The following is a 19,722-nucleotide window of genomic DNA, read 5'->3' as shown; positions in this document are numbered from 1 at the left end:
AGTACTTCATTCCTTTTTATGGCTGAGTAACATTTTATTGTGTGGATATACCACATTTTGTTTATCCGTGTATCAGTTGATGGGCATTTGGGTTGTTTCCACTTTGGTTATTAATAACGCCAGTAGCAGCATTGTGTACAGGTTTTTGAGTGAACCTATGTTTTCAATCCTCTATATACCTGTGAGTGAAATTGCTGGGTCATATGGTAGCTATATGTTTAATTTTTTGAGGAGCTGCCGAACTATTTTCCCAAGCGGCTGCACCATTTTACATTCCCACCAGCAATGCACAAGAGTTCCAGTTTCTCCACATCCACATCAATGCTTCTTGTCCTTGTATTTGATTACAGTCATCCTAATGGGTATGAAGTGGTATCTCACTGTGGTTTTGACTTGCATTTCCCTAATGACTACTAATGTTGAGAATCTTTTCATATGCTTCTTGGACATTTGTATATCTTCTCTGAAGAAATATCTATTCAAATTCAAATTGTTTGCCTATTTTTTAATTGAGTTATATGTCTGTATTAGTTTGCTAGGGCTGCCGTAACAAAATACCACAGACTGAGTGACTTCAACAAAAACTAATTTTCTCACAGTTCTGGAGGCTGAAGTTCCAAGATCAAGGTGCTGGCAGGCTTGCTTTCTCCTATGGTCTCTTCCCTTGGTGTGCAGCTGGCCACCTTCTTGCTGTATCTTCACACGGCCTTTTCTCTGTACACATGCATGCCTGGTGTCTCTCTTCTTATAAGGACACCAGTCATAGTGGATTAGGGCCCACCCTTATGACCTCATTTAACCTTAATTATCTCAAAGGCTCTATCTCCAAATACAGTCACATTGGGGGTTAGAGCTTCACCATATGAATTTCAGGGAGACACAATTCAGTTCATAACAATATCTTTTTACTGTTGAGTCTGGCTTATTCTTAATAGAACAGCCAAGGAAAAAGACTCCAACATTGTTTGTCATCTATTCCACATTTCTTTGTAAGGCTTACCAGCTATGTTACGCAAAGATGGTTTCTTGTGGAAAAGTTGTTCCAGACCATTTGTGGCTCCAAACGTTCCATGTAAGAAAGTTCTGACTGTCTAACTGGCTGATATTAAATCCTACCTGGTCCTAGCAGGATATAGCAGACAGAAAGCTAATTTTAACACTATCTCATAATCTTAAAGACAATCTAACCAACCAGGTCAAATGTGTTAGATTAGATTGTAAGATTGGTAGAGCTTCTAAAGTGATACTTTGACCAGAAGACCATGGAATGCAACAGTCCTTTCCCAAAGCCTAGCCACCCCTCTCCACAAGTTTCTTATTGGAGCCACAAACACTAAGGGCTGTGGAAAAATCAGCTATGCCTTTGGCCATAAACCTTGACACAGAAATATTCATTTTCCCTAAACTACTCGTACTAGTTTCAAGACCAAAAGAGCCATGAAGTTTGTTCTCTTCCCCCACTCCCCCCACCTCATGCCCTTCACCACCGTTAAACCTGAGTCTAAGATGCTGCAAGTATGATCTCATGATTGCTGTTCAGGTACACCAGAAATGGAACCAGAGAAAGAGACTCAGAGCAAGAGAGAGTGTTTGACCCTATCATTTAGTGTGGAGCTGCCCTGAACCACACCTGGGGTTTTAGTCCCAGGTTGAAAGCCTTTTTGAAAAAAAGAAGAGAAGAGAGAAAGATAGTTGGGCCCATTGTCCTTATATCAGTATCAATATCTCTACCATTCATTCATGACCTTACCTTTCATCCACCCCATTCCACACCATGGAAGAGGAGGACAGAAGAGAACACCAAACATATTTGTGTCCTAAGAACTTTTAACCACAGCAAGTCCACACACTAAAATCTGAACAATTAGGTAAACATTTCTCTCTGTTGAGAAGGCGTGAAACAAGATTCAGTATACGAGGGAAGCCAAGAGAATTTCAAGAACAATGATGAAAGAGAGCTCAAGACATCAGCTCCACAGCAGGCCAAGAGCACAGTGAAACCAGACTGAGTCAGGAGAGGGTGCTCTAGGATGTCTCTAAGGTTAAAAAAGAAAGAAAAGCAAAAGAAAATTGACAGATTATTTGGTGTTTGGCAATACTGAGGGGAGTGTTATATTTCTATTAGACAGTCGGGGTAAATTAGCATTATATACATGGAAAACTAAAGAACAAAACAACAAGGCAATTATTAACTCCATGAAAAACAAACACAAGTACAAGAAATGTAAAATAAAAATAATATACTAGGTGACATCAACTATGTGCAGTAATTACATAGTCATAAAATAATGAGTATAGATCGAAGACAAAATTATAATCAACTTTATTGGAAATGGAGGCAGAACTAGTAAGTATATATATTGAGGAAATATGAAAGCTAAATAATATTCCTCTATCATAAGAAATCAATAATTCAGGTCATAAATGTCTAAAAATGAATAAGCAGTGAAATCACAATGATATATATACCCTTATACACCAATTATATTTGTAGAAAATTTATAGTCTGGAAATACCAAGTATGCCTTAGAAACTCTCACATACTAATGGTGAGGTATAAAATTGGTACAATCATTTCGAAAAAACGAACTTGGAATTATCTCCAGAAGTTCAGCATGTACACACTCTCATTATGAATAATAACTGCAGGGAAAACATATCAAATATGTCAATGCATGACTTCATAATGGTACAAAAACAAAACCAAACAGAACATCTCACTCATCACCTTTGGAGGATGCTAGTGGTAAACAAAGGGAAAGAAGAAAGCCTCCACTATATTACCAGCCTTCAACTACATAAGTTGTTTCTCAAGGTAACAAAATAGTTGATGAGGAAAAGTTTTCTTTAAAGATCAAGTCTTCCAGCAACAAAAAAACCAATAATTATCACCATTTTTTAGCCTCCAATGAAATAATGGATCTAGGCAAAGAGAGTCAATTGCTTTTGATATTACAAAAAGAAAGAGCCAGAAATATTTAACTTCTGGTCTAAGTACCCAAAGCCACTCATGATGCATTCTTGCTAAAAACTTGAACCAAAGAATTTATAGGAAAATTTATAGGAAATGTAGGTACAGAGGAACATTAATAACATTAGGTGAGATACAATAAATAAAATACAAAGTGTGGAAAATTCTAAAAGACAAATGACTCAGTTCCTTTAAAAGTAAATTGCAAGGACAAAAAAAGGAAGAGGAACCTAGATTATAGAAGAGTAAGAGACATGTGAACAGACGCAATGAGTGGATTTTGGATCCTAATTTAATCAAACCATACCATTACTCAATGTGACATAAATGATAAGATTTACACTGTAGCTGTTTTTAAAACTGAGTTTGTAATTTAAAATCTTCCCGAAAAGAAAAATGCTAGGCCTAGGTAACTTCACTTGTTAGCTCTATTAAACACTATTGAAAGAAATGCCAAATGTATAGAAATCCTTTGAGAAAAGAGCAGGTAGAAATACTTCTCACCTTTTTTAAATGAGGTCCACATTATCCTGATTCAAGAATTTTAAAGATATTACAAGAAAACTACCAAACGATATTCTTCATGAACATAGACGTAAAAATTCTTAATATTACCAAATTGAATCAAGAAGAGCTAAAAAAGGATAATCCATCATGACTAAATAGGGTTTATCCCAGAAATGCAGCTGAATTAAGATTTGAAAAATGTAATTCATCTTATTAATGGAATAAAAGAGAAAAATCATACAATCTTCTGATGGATTCAGGAAATACATTTAACAAAATTCAATACCCACTCATGATAAAAGGTGTTCAGCAGACTAGGAAAGGAACTTCCTCAATTTAATAAAGGACATACATAAAAAAACTACAGTTACCATCATACTTAATGGTCAAAGACCAAAAGATTATAGACCAGGCAAGAATGTCCATTCTCACAGCTTCTATTTACCGTTGCACTGGAGGTTCTAGCCAGTGCAATAAGGCAAGAAATAGAAATAAAAAGCATACAGTTTGTAAAGGAAGAAGGAAAACTGTCTTTACTCACAAAGACATGATAATACATGTAGAACATCCTAAAGAATCTACAAAAAAGCTAATGCAACTAATAAATCAATTACCAAGGTGGTAGGCTACAAGGTCAATATACAAAACTAAATTGTATTTTTATGTCATCGTATCAAATTGGAAAATAAAATTTTAAAAACACTCCTTGTAACGGCATCAAAAAAATATGAAGTATTTAAGGATAAACTTAACGAAAATACGGGCAAGGCCTAGTCACAGAAAACTAAAAAACAGTACAAAGAGAAATTAAAGACACAAAACAATGACATGCCATGATCATGGATTCGAAGACGTGGTATTGTTAAGACAGTAACTCCTCCTAAACTGATTTATAGGTTCAAAACAATTTCAATCAAAATCCCAGAAGACTTGCAAGTAGATAGAAACAGGTTGATTCTAAAATGTATATGGAAGGACAAACAAATTTGAATAGCTAAACGATTTTGGGGTGAAAATAAGTTTGAAAAATGACAGTGATTTTTAAGACTAGGATTTTAAGCTATAGTAATCAAGACAGGGCAGTATTGGCATAGGAACAGACATATAAAGCAGTGTAACAGAACACACAGCTTGGACAGATCCTCAAACACATGGTGAATTAATTTTCAACAAAGATGCCAAGGCATTACAATGAGAAAGGATGGGTTTTTTATGAATAGTGTTTGAATAACTAGACATCAAAAACAATGAACCTCGACCTTTACCTCACACCATACATAAAAATTAACTTGAAACAAATCACAGACCTAACTATAAAAGCTAAAACTGTAAAACTTCTAACAGAAAACATAGAAAATCTTTCTCATCTTGGAGTAAACACAGATTGCTCAACACACAAAAAGTACAACCTTAAAAGAATAATATATAAATTGGACTTCATCAAAATTAAAAACTTCTGCTCTTCAAAGGGTATCATTAAGAAAACAAAAAGGCAAGCCCCAGATGAGGACAAAATACTCACAATACATATATCTCATAAAGGATTTTTATCCAGAATATAGAAAAAAATTCTGATAACTCAGTAATAAGATAAACCAAATAAAAAATCAGCAAAAATTTGAACAGTGCTTCCCAAAAGAAATTATACAAATGTCAAATGACCATATGAAAATATGCTCAACATCACCAGGGAAACGAATATTAAAACCACAATGAGATAGCATTACATATCCACCAAGGTGGCTAAAATTAAAAACAATGACAATACCAACCATGGACAAGGACACTGAGCAACTGAAATTTTTTAATACATAATACTTTGGAGAAGTTTCAGTTTCCTCTAAACTACACATATATAGTTACCATAACACTCAGCAATCCCACCTCCAGTATTTACCCAAGAGAAATGAAAACATATATCCACACACAGACTTGTGATGTATATACATAGCAGCTTTATTCGTGATAGATCAAAATTCAGATGTTCAACAACCTAGACGTCCATCCACAGATATGAATAGCTACAAATTGTGGGTTATCCACACAACAGAATAATACTCAGCAATAAAAAGGAACACATTACTGACATACACAATAACATGGATGAATCTCAACACGGATAGGTTTCAAAAGTATTATGCTGAGCAAAAAATGTCAGACACAGAGTACATATTGTATGATCTATTTATCTGAAATTCTAAAAAAGTCAAATCTACTTTGCAGTCGCAGAAAGCAGATCAGTAGTTGAAACTTGCTTGGTGTTGGGGTGGAAGGGAACTGACTGCAAATGAGCATTGGAGAACTTTTTGGGTGATGGAAATATCCCTCACCTTGATGGTAACGGTGACTGCGTGAGGGTTCACATTTGTCAAAACTCCTCAAACTGTAAACTTAAAATGGGCACATTTTACTATATGTAAATTACACTCTTAAAAAAGTTGACAGAGTGGGCAGAGGCTATCATGATTCATTTCACATTCCTTCCTTCAAATTAAATCTAGAGTCAACATTGTGGTCTATCACAATGTCAAGCCAGTCGACTTTTCAAATATCCTGAACAAATATTTACATGTTGCCTTGTAATTAACATTATCCATTTTCAATAGAATTTCAGTGATTTAAGAAAATGTAAAATTAGAAAAAATTCTCCAATTCAGTTTTTGTGTCATGCGTACTTTGAAATATAATCTGCACTAATCTTTGTCGGGGTTTGAGGGAGTCATAAAATAATACCCCTTGTCCCCTCCTGACCTCTGAGCTACTTGAGAAACAAAAAGAATCAGGCAGATGGAGATTCAATATGTCAGATTTATTGCTGAGAAAGTCTAGGGTAGAGCATAAAATTTAGGTTTGTGGCAACAATGGCCACCTGATATCAAAGCCAGAATTAGACAGACGTGCTCCCCAAGGCACAGGCAATCCTGCACAAGCACAGCTCTCCCCTCGCAGAGGCAGAGAGCCTTCACTGCAAAACTCACAACAGGTCTGCCAAGAGACTACAACATAGGATCTCTGCAGGAACATCCAAAAAAGCGGAGAAAGGGGCTTGTATGTCCAGTTCTTTATCTTAAGCTCCCTTTCCTGGGGAGGTGGGAGGGAGGAGGGAAGGGAGAGATCAGGATTCCTTGCTTAATGGTATCCAAAGCAGCACTGTGAAAGGAAGCCATCCCACCCTCTGCCATCCCAATGAAGGGGAGATCAGCATTTCTCAACCTTTCTTCCAGCTTGGCACACACAGCTGGTGAAGTTCACACATAACACACATTAAGGCACAATTCACGGTACACCAGCGATAGGGCCACCCCTTCTCTTCCGTTCAAGTGGGCATGTTTAATTGCAAGTGACTAAAGGGATATATTTCATTTTAATCTACTTTGGCAATGATTAGTCATTTACAAATTTCTGTATTTTCTTATTGGTTAAAAAAAATTACTTTCTCAATCCTAAAATGCCAGCAGTTACAAAATACACCATCAGTTTAATAATCCTCTCTCAGGAAAATAAAAACCACATTTAGTATATCCATTATTTGAAGATAATTATGAAACTATGGTTCTTGTGTCAACTCATAACTCATTTAGATCACATGTATGTCCCGAAATCAACGTCCACAGTCGATTTAGAAGGGCTTCTGAACCAGGAAGCCTGAAATTAAAGAAATTATTGACAATTTTCCTACTGCTGGGAAAGGCAGTGAAACAAGCTTTTGATATTACATAAAGCATAATTTTCAAACTGAAAAGGCTATACTGGTCAGTTATGGAAACTCTAGCTTTCTGAGACAGTTTTTTTTATTATGTCCTCATTATAGTTTTGCCATATAACATCAATTTAAAAGCTTCTTATATTTAGACTACCACCATAAAATTTTGTACATAGGCCCCAATTGTAGATCTAGGTCCTGCGATCTAAACTTTTCAATGTTTACATAGCATTTATTAGCACATTTAAGATAAATACTCTATAACCTAAGTTGTCTAGAAAATAATATATGATTCTCAAATTATCAGGCATGGTCTGGATGTGTAGTGTTTTATCTAATGAGTGTCTCTGCCATACAATTTTCAAGTAAGAATAATGCAAATTATATTCAGTATAATTTTAGTGTTAGTGTTTTCAGAAAGTGTATTAAACATCTTTAATTATGTCACTACCATGAACATCAATTATTTTTCTTTCAGATTCAAAAGGATGTGTTATTCTATGTAACAAACTTAGTAAATGTCTTTATATCAGTATTCACATCCTTATAAAATAATGCATGTATTTTTCTCCTTGTGCATACCAGAGTGTTAGCCAAGCATTTTTAGGGGCCTGGAGAAATGAACTGCCATTCTTCTCCATGACTGACTACTTCTTTCTCTCCTCCAACTTATGTCTAAAACCTCTTATTTCTTCTATCTGAGCAAGGAAGTGACTAACCTGGCCTAGCAATGCCAATGTGGGAAACCCTAGGTTCTTCAACAGAAGCTAGGGCTACGTGCGCGCCACTCTGGCTCCTGCCTCTTTTGGGGCTAAGGCACAGAGCTTACAACAAGAAGAACCTCCAACTGATAACCATCTGTCCTGTAATATGAGGAGTGATGTCTCACTTTCAGATAAGGAAAAGATTACAAAGAAGTTGTCTTGCTTTCTTAAAATCAGAAGAAACTGAGGTTAAACATTTCCAAACTAATCCAAGTTCTTCAAAGAAAAAGCTAGCATTTACCAAGTACTTCATATGCGAGACACCATGCAAGGTGCTTTACATATTTTATTGTCACATAAGAAAGAAATTAAATAAATAAATCTAATTTTTAAAAAGCTAACAACACAACAGGCAAATCTTTAAAATTCAGAAAAAATATTTATTCACAAATTACACAATAAACAAACACCTATTACTCAAAACAACATACCAAATGGTAAGTGCTCACTTCTCTAGATACCCAACTATCTACCCTTTGAGGATATTCCTTATTATACAAAATAAAATATAATTAATATTTGGTTTTCTGGATCATTCTAAAACTAACCTCTCTGACCAGAGCTAACTTTCTGATACAACTTTGGGGGAAAATATACTTTTCAAGGCAAGCGCTGACTTCTCCAACTCTGAAAAAAAGAGAGAAGCATTCCACTAAAATAAAAATTTTAAAAATCATCTCAGAAAAATGTAGACCGTTACTCACATCCTCCAAGAGAGTAAGGTAAGATTCCTTAAAATAAAGTAACTTACTTTCATCTCTAACAAGGATAAAATTAATTTTACACCAATAATAGCTTCCTGAGTGTCAGAAGTATCAGCGTCCAGCAGTTTATATAATTGTACTACAATATATGTAGGATAAAAATTATAATTCACATTAGCAATGACAGTATTGATTTGGGGATGTGATTGTGGCCTTTCAATGAAATATTCCTTCAACATATCATATCCTTCTCTACTCATGGGCCTGTACCATAAGTCACATTTCGGTTTCCACATGTGCTGTGCCTAAGTTATTCACTCAGTGGCACTTTAATAATAACAACCCTGCTTTTTATCTTTAGAAAGATACAATTTAGCTATTCAAAACTGTGATTATTTCTCATTTCACTGAGTAGTTCCAAAAAAGTTATCTAGAAAAGGAATTCCAAACTATCAGCTGGAAAGTTATAAGCAAGAGCTAAGTTATCTTCAAGGTTTTTAAGCTTTTAAAAATAATAAGAAGAAAATACTGCTTTTGACTGGGACAAGACAGCAGTACAATTTGTTACGATGTATCTATAGGAGCCATTCATTTCAAAGACGCACATCTTAAAAACGACTTGCGTGCGGTAAGAACTATTCTACCTACTTTAACAATTAAAAAAATAAAACCATCATTCTAACGTTTACCAGTTCTTTATACATCTAACAAATAGTGAAGGAGGCAAGTACCATTGTTATAATAATTTTAAAGTCAAAATGTAAGCACAAATCAGAATTAGGAGAAACTTCAGAAAATGTTCAGAATGTACACATTTGCATGCATTTTCAGCCGAACTTTCAAAGATTCCACTTGTAACCAAATGACAACTTTGAATCAAAATGACTTTCAAAAATATTCAAGCTTTGTGACAAACTTACTCTAATGAAACAAGAAAAATAGAAGAGTGAATAGTGACAGCAGTATATTTCTAAAAGGAAAAGAAATCACCCACTTCCTTTATCATAAAACAAAAGTCAACAAGTCAACATTTTAATATAACACTGGCCATCAAGTTATTCACTGTTCGAGAATCCACTTGCAAGTTGTGTCTTTAAAATGTACTCACTTATATATTTGGATTAAATTAAGTTTATTAATCAAAAACCACTAGACTCAGAATTCTAATCTTAAGAAGTTTAAATCATAACTTATCAATGCATAGTCCAAACACTATACAATACTTCTACCATTTATTTTTATACGCTTCATCTGAAAAACTTATTTTACAAACAGGAGTTTTCCCCTATTTCTCCAGAGTAAATGTCCCTATGCTCACAACTTTAAGTGGCAATCAAAAAGACAGATTCAAAGAATTCCTGCTATGCTTCATCGGGCTTTGATAAAAACAGAGCCATCTGGTGGGGCAGCACCATCTTCCTTCTCAGTTACCGTCTCCACAGTCCCAGAGGCCGACACAATCACCATTGTTTTATTTGCTGAGATGGTCTTCTGTTTTTCAGCAATAGCTGCACAAACAGCAACAATCTCATCACTTTCAAAGTCATAGTCAGGAATTGACTTTGGTGAGAAATGGGTTACTTCCGCTGGTGCTTCACTTTTTTTAATCCTCTGTGCTACCTTCTGCTGCTCCTGGAGCGTTCTTGCCCAAGAAAGGTCTTCTTTCCATATTTCAGGGTTCATTGGGTAGATGTGAAGGGCTACTTGAAAACTCCGAATTGCCTAGGGGTAAAAAAAAGTCAGTTTTTGTTTGCTTTGTTTTAAAAAATGAATGTATTTCATATAGTCCACAATATCCGTGTATATACAACTTTTTTTCTTTTAATTTACTAGAATGTAAGGATGGAAGTTAGGGCTGTGCCCTAACGAACAGAAAACAAAAAGTTATGGAAGTGTGAAAGAAATCTGACAAACTGCTGATGAGTACTAAAAGTCCATTAAAGTAGAAGTACTGATATTATAATTCAAAACAAGGCAAATGCATTGTTAGCTTCTGCAGATAAGTAAATATATGAATCTGGGGATTTCCTGGGCTAAACCCTGATCAGGAAGGTACCAGGAATGAATACCTTTGAAGCCAAGAACTTATATCATAATAATGCTAATATGTATTGAGTGTCACAGCAGACAAAGACATACATTATATAATGATAAAATGGTCAATTCACCAGAAAGATATAACAATTACAAACATATATGGACCCAACATCAGAACACCTAAGCACAAAAAGTAAACATTGACAGTACTGAAGGGAGAAATAGCAATCAAGTCATACTAGGAGACTTCAACACCCCACTTTCAGTAATGGGTAGAACATCCAGACAGATCAATATGAAACAGAAGACTTGAACAACACTACAGACCAAAGGGACCTAATAGACATATCCAAAACATTTCACCCACAGCAGCAGAATGCGCATCCTTCTCAAGCACAGATGGAACATTTTCCAGGACAGATCACACATTAGGTGCATAGATGACACGTTAGGTCACAAAACATGTCTTAACAAATTTAAGCAGACAGACCAAGTATCTTCTCAGACTACAATGGAATAAAATTAGAAAATAGCAGAAGGAAAACTGGAAAATTAACAAATATGTGGAAATTAAACAACACACTCTTGAACAACCAATGAGCTAAAGAAGAAATCAAAAGAGAAATTGGAAAATATCCTGAAACAAATGAAAATGAAAATACAACATACTAAAACTATGGAATGCAGCAAAAGCAGAACTAAAAGGGAAGTTTATGATGATAAAAGCCTACGTTAAATAAAAAAGATCTCAAGTAAAAAAATCTAACTTTTCACCTCAAAGAATTAGAAAATGAAGAACAAACCAAAGCTATAATCATTTTCCAACATATACACCCAACTCTAAATAATTACTCATAATAAATCTAAATAATTACTCATAGAGATATACCCAGCTATTGACTTAATTTACTACCTGTTCTATTTATCTGTATATTTTTTATGTTTTTGTCCATAGGTATATATAGTAAGAATCGTTAGATGTTAGAAATCTAGCTCGCTTTCAATATATTTTTCATAGTATCCTTTCATTATGACATTTTAAGTCATTCTTTTAAACCATTCCAGTCTTTCAAAAGAACAGCTTAAGTTTACATAAAAATTATAAATTTAAATTTTTTTAAGTAGAGTCCTAAAAATTACATTAAATGGGGAAAAATAACACTTTTAATTCCTCCAAGAATTTCACAGTATTAATGGACAGAATCATATCAATAGGAAAAAATAACAGTTGAACAACTAGTACTTATTTAAGAAACCAAAATGTTGAATAATTTTATTGGTTGATTCAAAGGATCTCTGTTGTCTCATCTGTAATATATTTTCTTTCCTTATAGGACAATCTTTGCTAAACATTATGTCCTAGAGATTTTTTCCATTACCACAGGCACTTACAAGCAAAAGAGATAATGACTTGCAAGTTTTTAATAAAGGAGAAATGGGGAAAAAGTATTATATGATAGGTTTTTGTTTGTTTTCCTGTTAACCTATTAGAAAACTAAATTCCTTGAATTTCTTTTTTCCAACTCTGGTATGATTTAAGTCTTTACATAAAAAAGAGAAAAGATGGCTATGTTAAATGGCAAGGAAAGAAAATGGCATTTTGTTAAACTGGTTTCTGTCACTGTGAATCTCATTTCAGATTATCTTTTTTTTTTTCAGTGAGGAAGACAGGCCCTGAGCTAACATCTGTGCCAATCTTCCTCTATTTTGTATGTGGGATGCCTCCACAGCACGGCTTGTTTAGCAGTGTGTAGGTCCACGGCCAGGATCCGAACCACAAACCCCACACCACCAAAGCAGAATGCACAAACTTAACCACTACGCCACCAGGCTAGCCCCCTAGATTATTACTTTTAAGTTTTTTTACTCCCATCAATTTTCTCATCAAAATCCCTTACTTCTTATTTCTGAGAATATGACAAACATCTGTTTTTTTGTAAACAGAAAAAAATGAAACATTTACAAGAGTACCAGAAAAATCTAAGCTACCCACAACTTACTAAAGCCATTTCTAGTAAAGTCAAATTCAGGGCTTATGAATAATTTTAGCCTTTAAAGAAACTTAAATTTTTTTTTGTTTGCTTTCTTTTTACCGTAAAAGGCCAATAAAAGCATGAAAAGTCCACACATCTATGGACAGCTAATCTTCGACAAAGGAGCAGAGGGTCTACAATGGAGAAAAGAAAGTCTCTTCAACAAATGGTGCTGGGAAAACTGGACAGCCACATGCAAAAGATTGAAAATTGACCATTCTTTTTCACCACACACCAAAATAAACTCAAAATGGATCAAAGACCTAAAGATTAGGCCTGAGACAATAAGTCTTTTGGAAGAGAATATAGGCAGTACACTCTTTGACATCAGTTTCAAAAGAATCTTTTTGGACACTATAACTCCTCAATTGAGGGAAACAATAGAAAGAATAAACAAATGGGACTTCATCAGACTAAAGAGCTTCTTCAAGGCAAGGGAAAACAGGATTGAAACAAAAAAACAGCTCACTAATTGGGAAAAAATATTTACAAGCCACTTATCCGACAAAGGGTTAATCTCCATAATATACAAAGAACTCACACTGCTTAACAACAAAAAAACAAACAACCCGATCAAAAAATGGGCAGAGGACATGAACAGGCATTTCTCAAAAGAAGATATGAATATGGCCAATAGACACATGAAAAGATGTTCATCATCGCTAATCATCAGGGAAATGCAAATCAAAACTACACTAAGATATCACCTTACACCCGTTAGATTGGCAAAAACATCCAAAACCAAGAGCGACAAATGTTGGAGAGGTTGTGGAGAAAAAGGAACCCTCATACACTGTTGGTGGGAATGCAAACTGGTACAGCCACTATGGAAAACAGTATGGAGATTTCTCAAAAAGTTAAAAATAGAAATACCCTATGACCCAGCCATCCCATTACTGGGTATCTATCCTAAGAACCTGATATCAGAAATCTCAAGAGTCCGTTGCACCCCTATGTTCATCGCAGCATTATTTACAATAGCCAAGACGTGGAACCAGCCTACATGCCCAGAAACTGATGATTGGACAAAGAAGATGTGGTATATATACACAATGGAATACTACTCAGCCATAAAAAAAGACAAAATTGGCCCATTCACAACAACGTGGATGGACCTCGAGGGTATTATGTTAAGCGAAATAAGCCAGTCAGAGAAAGACGAACTCTATGTGACTCCACTCATAGGTGGAAGTTAGTATATTGATAAGGAGATCAGATCAGTGGTTACCAGGGAAAAGGGGGGGTGGGGGGAGGGCACAAAGGGGGAAGTGGTGTACCCACAACATGACTAACAAAAATGTACAACTGAAATCTCACAAGGTTGTAATCTATCATAACATTAACTAAAAAAAAAAAAAAAAAGCATATGGGTGTGCATAAGAAGGCTTTAGGAGAAAATTTAAAATGAGAAGAGTGAGAGGAATTCTAACATTTAATATTTCGTGGAGGAGGCTAGAGCTACAAAAGAGAAAAGGAGCAGTCATTAAAAAAGAAAAGACATTAGTATCCTGAGCCATCAAAAGGAAGGAGAGAGTGTTTCTGGGGGAATGGTCACCAGCTCTGAGTGCTGTTGAGAAGTGAGATGCCATAAGATTTATGAGTGGTCCAAGAATGAAAAAAGTGACCGGAAGATGTGATTATTCACCTGTATTGATGTTCTTCATAGCACTGTTTATAGTAGCAAAAGAAAAGAAAGAAAAGGTATACTTTCAAAAGTATAGTGTTGATTATGCAATTGGTGCTATCCCGATACTACAGTGATATTTTCAATGTTACAGCAAAATATTTAGTAATAGGAAAAGAAGTTCACGCCAAAATTTTAGGTAAACAAGAAGAAATTACATAACTATGTAATCAGGATTTTGAGGGATGTTTTGGCATTTTGTTTATCTGCTTATTTTAAAGATTCTATGCTGATTGTGTTTACCTTGTATACCCAGAAAATACAATAAAGTTATCATAAAAAAAAAAAAAAGCATGAAAAGTCTTAATTTACTTAATGACAAAGAGGAAATTTGGCACCACTATATTAGATTTGCAAACATGCTTTAGGAAATTAGCTGTCGGGTATATATAGCCCAGTCAAAACAAAAACAAAAATAGGACAGTCCCCACAGCCACCTCTCACCCATCTAGCCTTTGCTACCTACAAGGTATAGTCCAGGCAAGTTGAGAAAGGCATTAAGCACCAGTTTACAGGAAACTTTACATGAGTATTTCATTTTCAAAAGCTTCTACCATTCCCCATTTTCTCCTCACTAAGCCAGCAACTTCTCAGTCTAAAGATTTATCACCATCACTCTCCCAGCCTACTTTTTCCTTCCCTAACATAATCTTTTACTGGTTTTGTCTCCATGGTGATACTTATATCACTTTATAATGTGGTAAATTTAACGATGCAAAGAACTAACCTAGAAATTCCTTATTTTATATCTAAATAAAGTTTACCAAATGCCAACGTTTCATGTTAAATTTTTTTTAACTTTCATGATGCTAAATACCTGAAAAATATTCTGACCCTGATATAATGGTGTTTATAATGGAAAAAGATGTTTGGTAATTACTTTGATCTGTGTTTATGAGCTAATATCTTTAAGAGGTAATCTGCTATTTATTTTTGCATAGATTTGATAAATGACTACTTACTTTTTGGTTCAGTTGATCAAAAGCATGCCAAAATAAAATTTCAGTATTACGATAATCTGACTTCCTTACCAAGACTATCTCTCCTAAGCCAAGCTGAGCTCGTCCCAAAGTCTGCCAAGACTCCCATGAGTGTGGATTTCTCTGGACAGCCATTTCTGCTGCATGGACTGCTGGGAACATTTCGTGAAGAGACATCAGGACCTAGAGCCAAAAGGATGAAAAAAAACCTGTCGGTAATATTCATACACTAGCAAACTACTAATGGATAATCATACGTAAGCAATGCTTTTCATTTTGAAAAACATATTTTTAGTCTGGTAAACATAGCATTTCAGTGGTTTTGAGCCCTCTCCTCTGCCTTTCAGAGTCAGGAATTATATTCTTCTTTCTACTCTTGAAGTAACTATGAAAGTATAAACTATTCCCTTTCTAGTATTGAAGTCTATTGTCCATCTGGTCCAAACCAAGCGGTCATATTCTAGCCATGATGGCTCAGAGCTATTTGAACTCTCAGTTTCACTTCTGTTTATTCTACTTACAATGCGGTTTTTAGGGAACCCCAGGTCTAGCTGTTAAACTAGGTAAATTTAAATTTGTTCAACCACCCATCCTGTCCCCAGTGAACATCTTCCTGCTATAAAAATCATTTCTACGCTCCACAGGCCTCCCCACAACAGGGTTTTTCAAACCCTACGAACCAGAAAAGTCAGAAAGTTGTAGAATTTTAATTATAGGAAAGGGTTGGATTTTATCTATAATCTTTGGAACAATTTGTATTTCACAAGATTTGTGATATAACCATCATGATCAGGCTCCAAATTAAACAACTCGGTTCATACAGTTAGCTACAAATCCTGCCTTCTACAAATCCTGAGCTAACAACTGTTGCCAATCTTCTTTTTTGTTTTTCTCCCCAAACTCCCCCAGTACATAGTTGCACATTTTAGTTGTGAGTCCTTCTAGTTGTGGCATGTGAGATGCCACCTCAACATGGCCTGATGAGCGGTGCCATGTCCAGGCCCAGGATCCAAACCAGTGAAACCCTGGGCCCCAGAAGTGGAGCACACGAACTTAACCACTCAGCCACGGGGCCGGCCCCATCCTGCCGTTAATATATACATATATATTCAAGATTGAAAATTAAAGTCTTATCCAAATGAAGGTCCTCATAGCACTTCATTTCGTAGACATAAATTATTTAGGTTTTTCCCAGATGAGCTAAAATCAAAGCTGATAAAAGATGTGCCCTATGCTTGAGATCATCATCTGAAAGCTGTCTGTTAGGTGTGTAGATCAAGGCTAAATTCCAACTATTCCCTGCCAAAAATACGTTTAATGCTGTTTGAGATTTTAAGTCTCGTGGCTAACCTAACCCAAGTGCTTGCAGGTTTTCTCTGTGAACTTTCACACAAAATATTAGAAATGTATTTTTAAGGACAAATGTTATGTTTAAACTACTAATAAATTGAGTCTATTCTGACCTTTTGCTAAGGATTAGGCCATTTTTAGGGAAATGTCATCATCCAGAATCCAATTCATCCTCATTCTAAAGAAATTAAGTTATTGCTAAATCCACTACAAATAATTCCCAAGAAAAGCAAACACACTCCATTTATTTAAGAGATCACCAGTGACTTCTTTACAGATATCCATCTGCTCATATCTTACCACAGTTAGGCTGAAATAACAGTTAACTTCATTGTAAAGGTAAATGAATTTCTAATTTGATGCATGAGGAAGAGCCATAAATAACATGGCAACATTTTTCCCCCAAATAAACTGTCTTTGAAAAAGAAAACACTATTTTGGCTCACCACACAAACATAGCACAGCTTCATAATGAAAGGGAAATTCCTCACAATCGTTACCTGTGACTTCATCTCGTACAGGGCGGCATCATTCGGGGTGAACTGGAGCGCTTCATCCCATTTCTGAATCGCCTCTCGGTATCTGTGGTCGTTAAAGTTACATTAATACCATATTTTCAATGAGTCCTTGAGAATACATGACCAAATCTAAAAATCAGATACTAAGGAATAAGTGCTTATCACAAAATATCTCTATTCAAGAACTGGTAATATGTATTGACGTTACGAAAGCAGGAAAATTTAAGAGATGAAGGGAAGGGACAGCAAAAGAGAAAAAAGCAAAATATAAATAAAAGAGATCTTGGAAAACTTTCTCCAAGATTTTATTTTCTGGGTTGAGAAATCAACACCAGGATCTTTCTTTTTTTCATTAACCCCAATGTCTGCATATGTTGTCACTCGTTTTAGATGTACCATAGAGGACGTTCCTGAGGAATTTACAAGCCAGGTGCAACCCTGGGCTCTACTGCAGCACTCTACCTGACACATGACAGTTGAAGAAGTTGCCACGCAATTTTGTAAAGATTCTTCAGTTTTCAGTTTCCTTGTCTATAAGCTCTATGAGCACAGGGACCATGTCTTGTTCATCACTATTAATACATAGTAAGTTTATAAGAAATGGGTCAGGGGTCGACCCAGTGGTGCAGCGGTTAAATTTGCACATTCTGCTTTGGCAGCCTGGGGTTCACTAGTTCAGTTCCCAGGTGTGGACCTATACACCACTGGGCAAGTCATGCTGTGGCAGGCGTCTCACCCATAAAGTAGAGGAAGATGGTCACCAACGTTAGCTCAGGGCCAGTCTTCCTCAGTAAAAAAGAAGAGGATTGGTGGCAGATGTTAGCTCAGAGCTAATCTTCCTCAAAAAAAAAAATTTTTTTTTAAAGTAAGAAATGGGTCAAGAATGACAAATAGTATGGAGATGGTGATTTCCCCTACCATCTTTTCAGTGGAACTCTCGATTCTACTTCTATTTATTCCGCTTACAATGTGGTTTCTGGGAAACCACACTTTTCACCCTTTACCCAGTCAGGTCTCTCCTTTGAGCTCCAGAGCCAGACAGTCAACTAACTTCTCCACCGAGATGTCCCACAGAGACCTCAAACTCACTATGCTCCAAACTGATCTCAGCACACTCCACACCAAATCTACAGAAACACAGCAACCCGCTTTCTTTTTTTAAAATAAAATTAAGATTGTGGAGAAAAAGGAACCCTCATACACTGTTGGTGGGAATGCAAACTGGTGCAGCCACTATGGAAAACAGTATGAAGATTTCTCAAAAAATGAAAAATAGAAATACCTTATGACCCAGCCATCCCACTACTGGGTATCTATCCAAATAACTTGAAATCATCAATTCCAAAAGTCCCATGCACACCTATGTTCACTGCAGCATTATTTACAATAGCCAAGATGTGGAAGCAACCTAAGTGCCCATCAACTGATGATTGGATAAAGAAGATATGGTGTGTATATATATACACAATGGAATACTACTCAGCCATAAAAAAGGATAAAACCGTCCCATTCACAACAACATGGATGGACCTTGAGGGTATTATGTTAAGTGAAATAAGCCAGATAGAGAAAGATGAACTCTGTATGACTCCACTCATAGGTGGAAGTTAACATATAGACAAAGAGAACTGATTGGTGGTTACCAGGGGAAAGGGGGGTAGGGGGAGGGCACAAAGGGTGAAGTGGTGCACCCACAACATGACTGACAATAATGTGCAACTGAAATTTCACAAGGTTGTAAACTATCATAATCAATAAAAAGTTTTTAAAAAATTAAATTAAATTAAGGAACGATTAAATCCTACATGTTATCCAAAGTAGTCATCTTCACAGCATCCTTCACAAGTGGCTAATTCATGTACACATGAATATTTCTAGATGAAAGTTCTAATTACCAGAACATTCTTCATTATAATGAGCTGGAACTTTCTATTCTGTACCTTTCCCCTAATGCTACTAGTTCTGCTTTCTAGAGCTAAACAGAGAAAAACTAATCTACCAGTTTTCATTCCTAGCTACACATAGAATGATCTACGAAGATAGTGGAGGGGAAAAAATACCCACACACACACACTGGTCCCTGCCTCAGATCAATTAAAATAGAAATTCTCAGAGTAGGGCCTAGGCATCTGTATTTCTTAAAAGTTCCCCAGGTAACGCTAATAAAAACCAGGGGTGTAAACCACTAACATCTCTCATACTATACCAAGCCCTATCTTGTGCTATCTTCTCTTGAATCACTTCTTGTTACCTATTTTCCAGACCCTTCATTTCCTCTGTATGTGTTCTTGTAAATAATTTCCTACCTAACATGTGAAGATCCAAACTAAACATAACAATGAAAATGTGGGCTCTCTGCACTGATTATTATTAGCAGGGAGCAGAGAACTAAAGAAATAAAGGCAGAATTTGGTGGAAAATATAAAGTTGAAGAACATAAAAAAGTACACACTCTCTGTTTTCACCTTGCT

The 19,722-nt window shown here is 35.7% G+C and overlaps 1 protein-coding gene across 1 annotated transcript in view; it reads right to left on the bottom strand.

Moving 5' to 3' along the window:
* Window positions 1-8,304: 8,304 nt before the first annotated feature.
* TTC33 (tetratricopeptide repeat domain 33) overlaps window positions 8,305-19,722 on the bottom strand; it is a 40,641-nt gene continuing 29,223 nt past the window's right edge. Inside the window, exons 3-5 of the mRNA XM_008526522.2 lie at window positions 17,234-17,315; window positions 15,435-15,566; window positions 8,305-10,371 (exon numbers count right to left, since the gene is read on the bottom strand). Coding sequence (XP_008524744.1) covers window positions 10,018-10,371; window positions 15,435-15,566; window positions 17,234-17,315 — 568 coding nt within the window. The 3' untranslated portion in view covers window positions 8,305-10,017. The remainder of the gene's footprint in view (window positions 10,372-15,434; window positions 15,567-17,233; window positions 17,316-19,722) is intronic.

The sequence above is a fragment of the Equus przewalskii genome, chromosome 20 (assembly GCF_037783145.1).
Source record: "Equus przewalskii isolate Varuska chromosome 20, EquPr2, whole genome shotgun sequence".
In the NCBI taxonomy this organism is placed as follows: domain Eukaryota; kingdom Metazoa; phylum Chordata; class Mammalia; order Perissodactyla; family Equidae; genus Equus; species Equus przewalskii.
The sequence above is the reverse complement of the archived record's forward strand: the minus strand, read 5'-3'. Positions and strand labels throughout refer to the sequence as shown.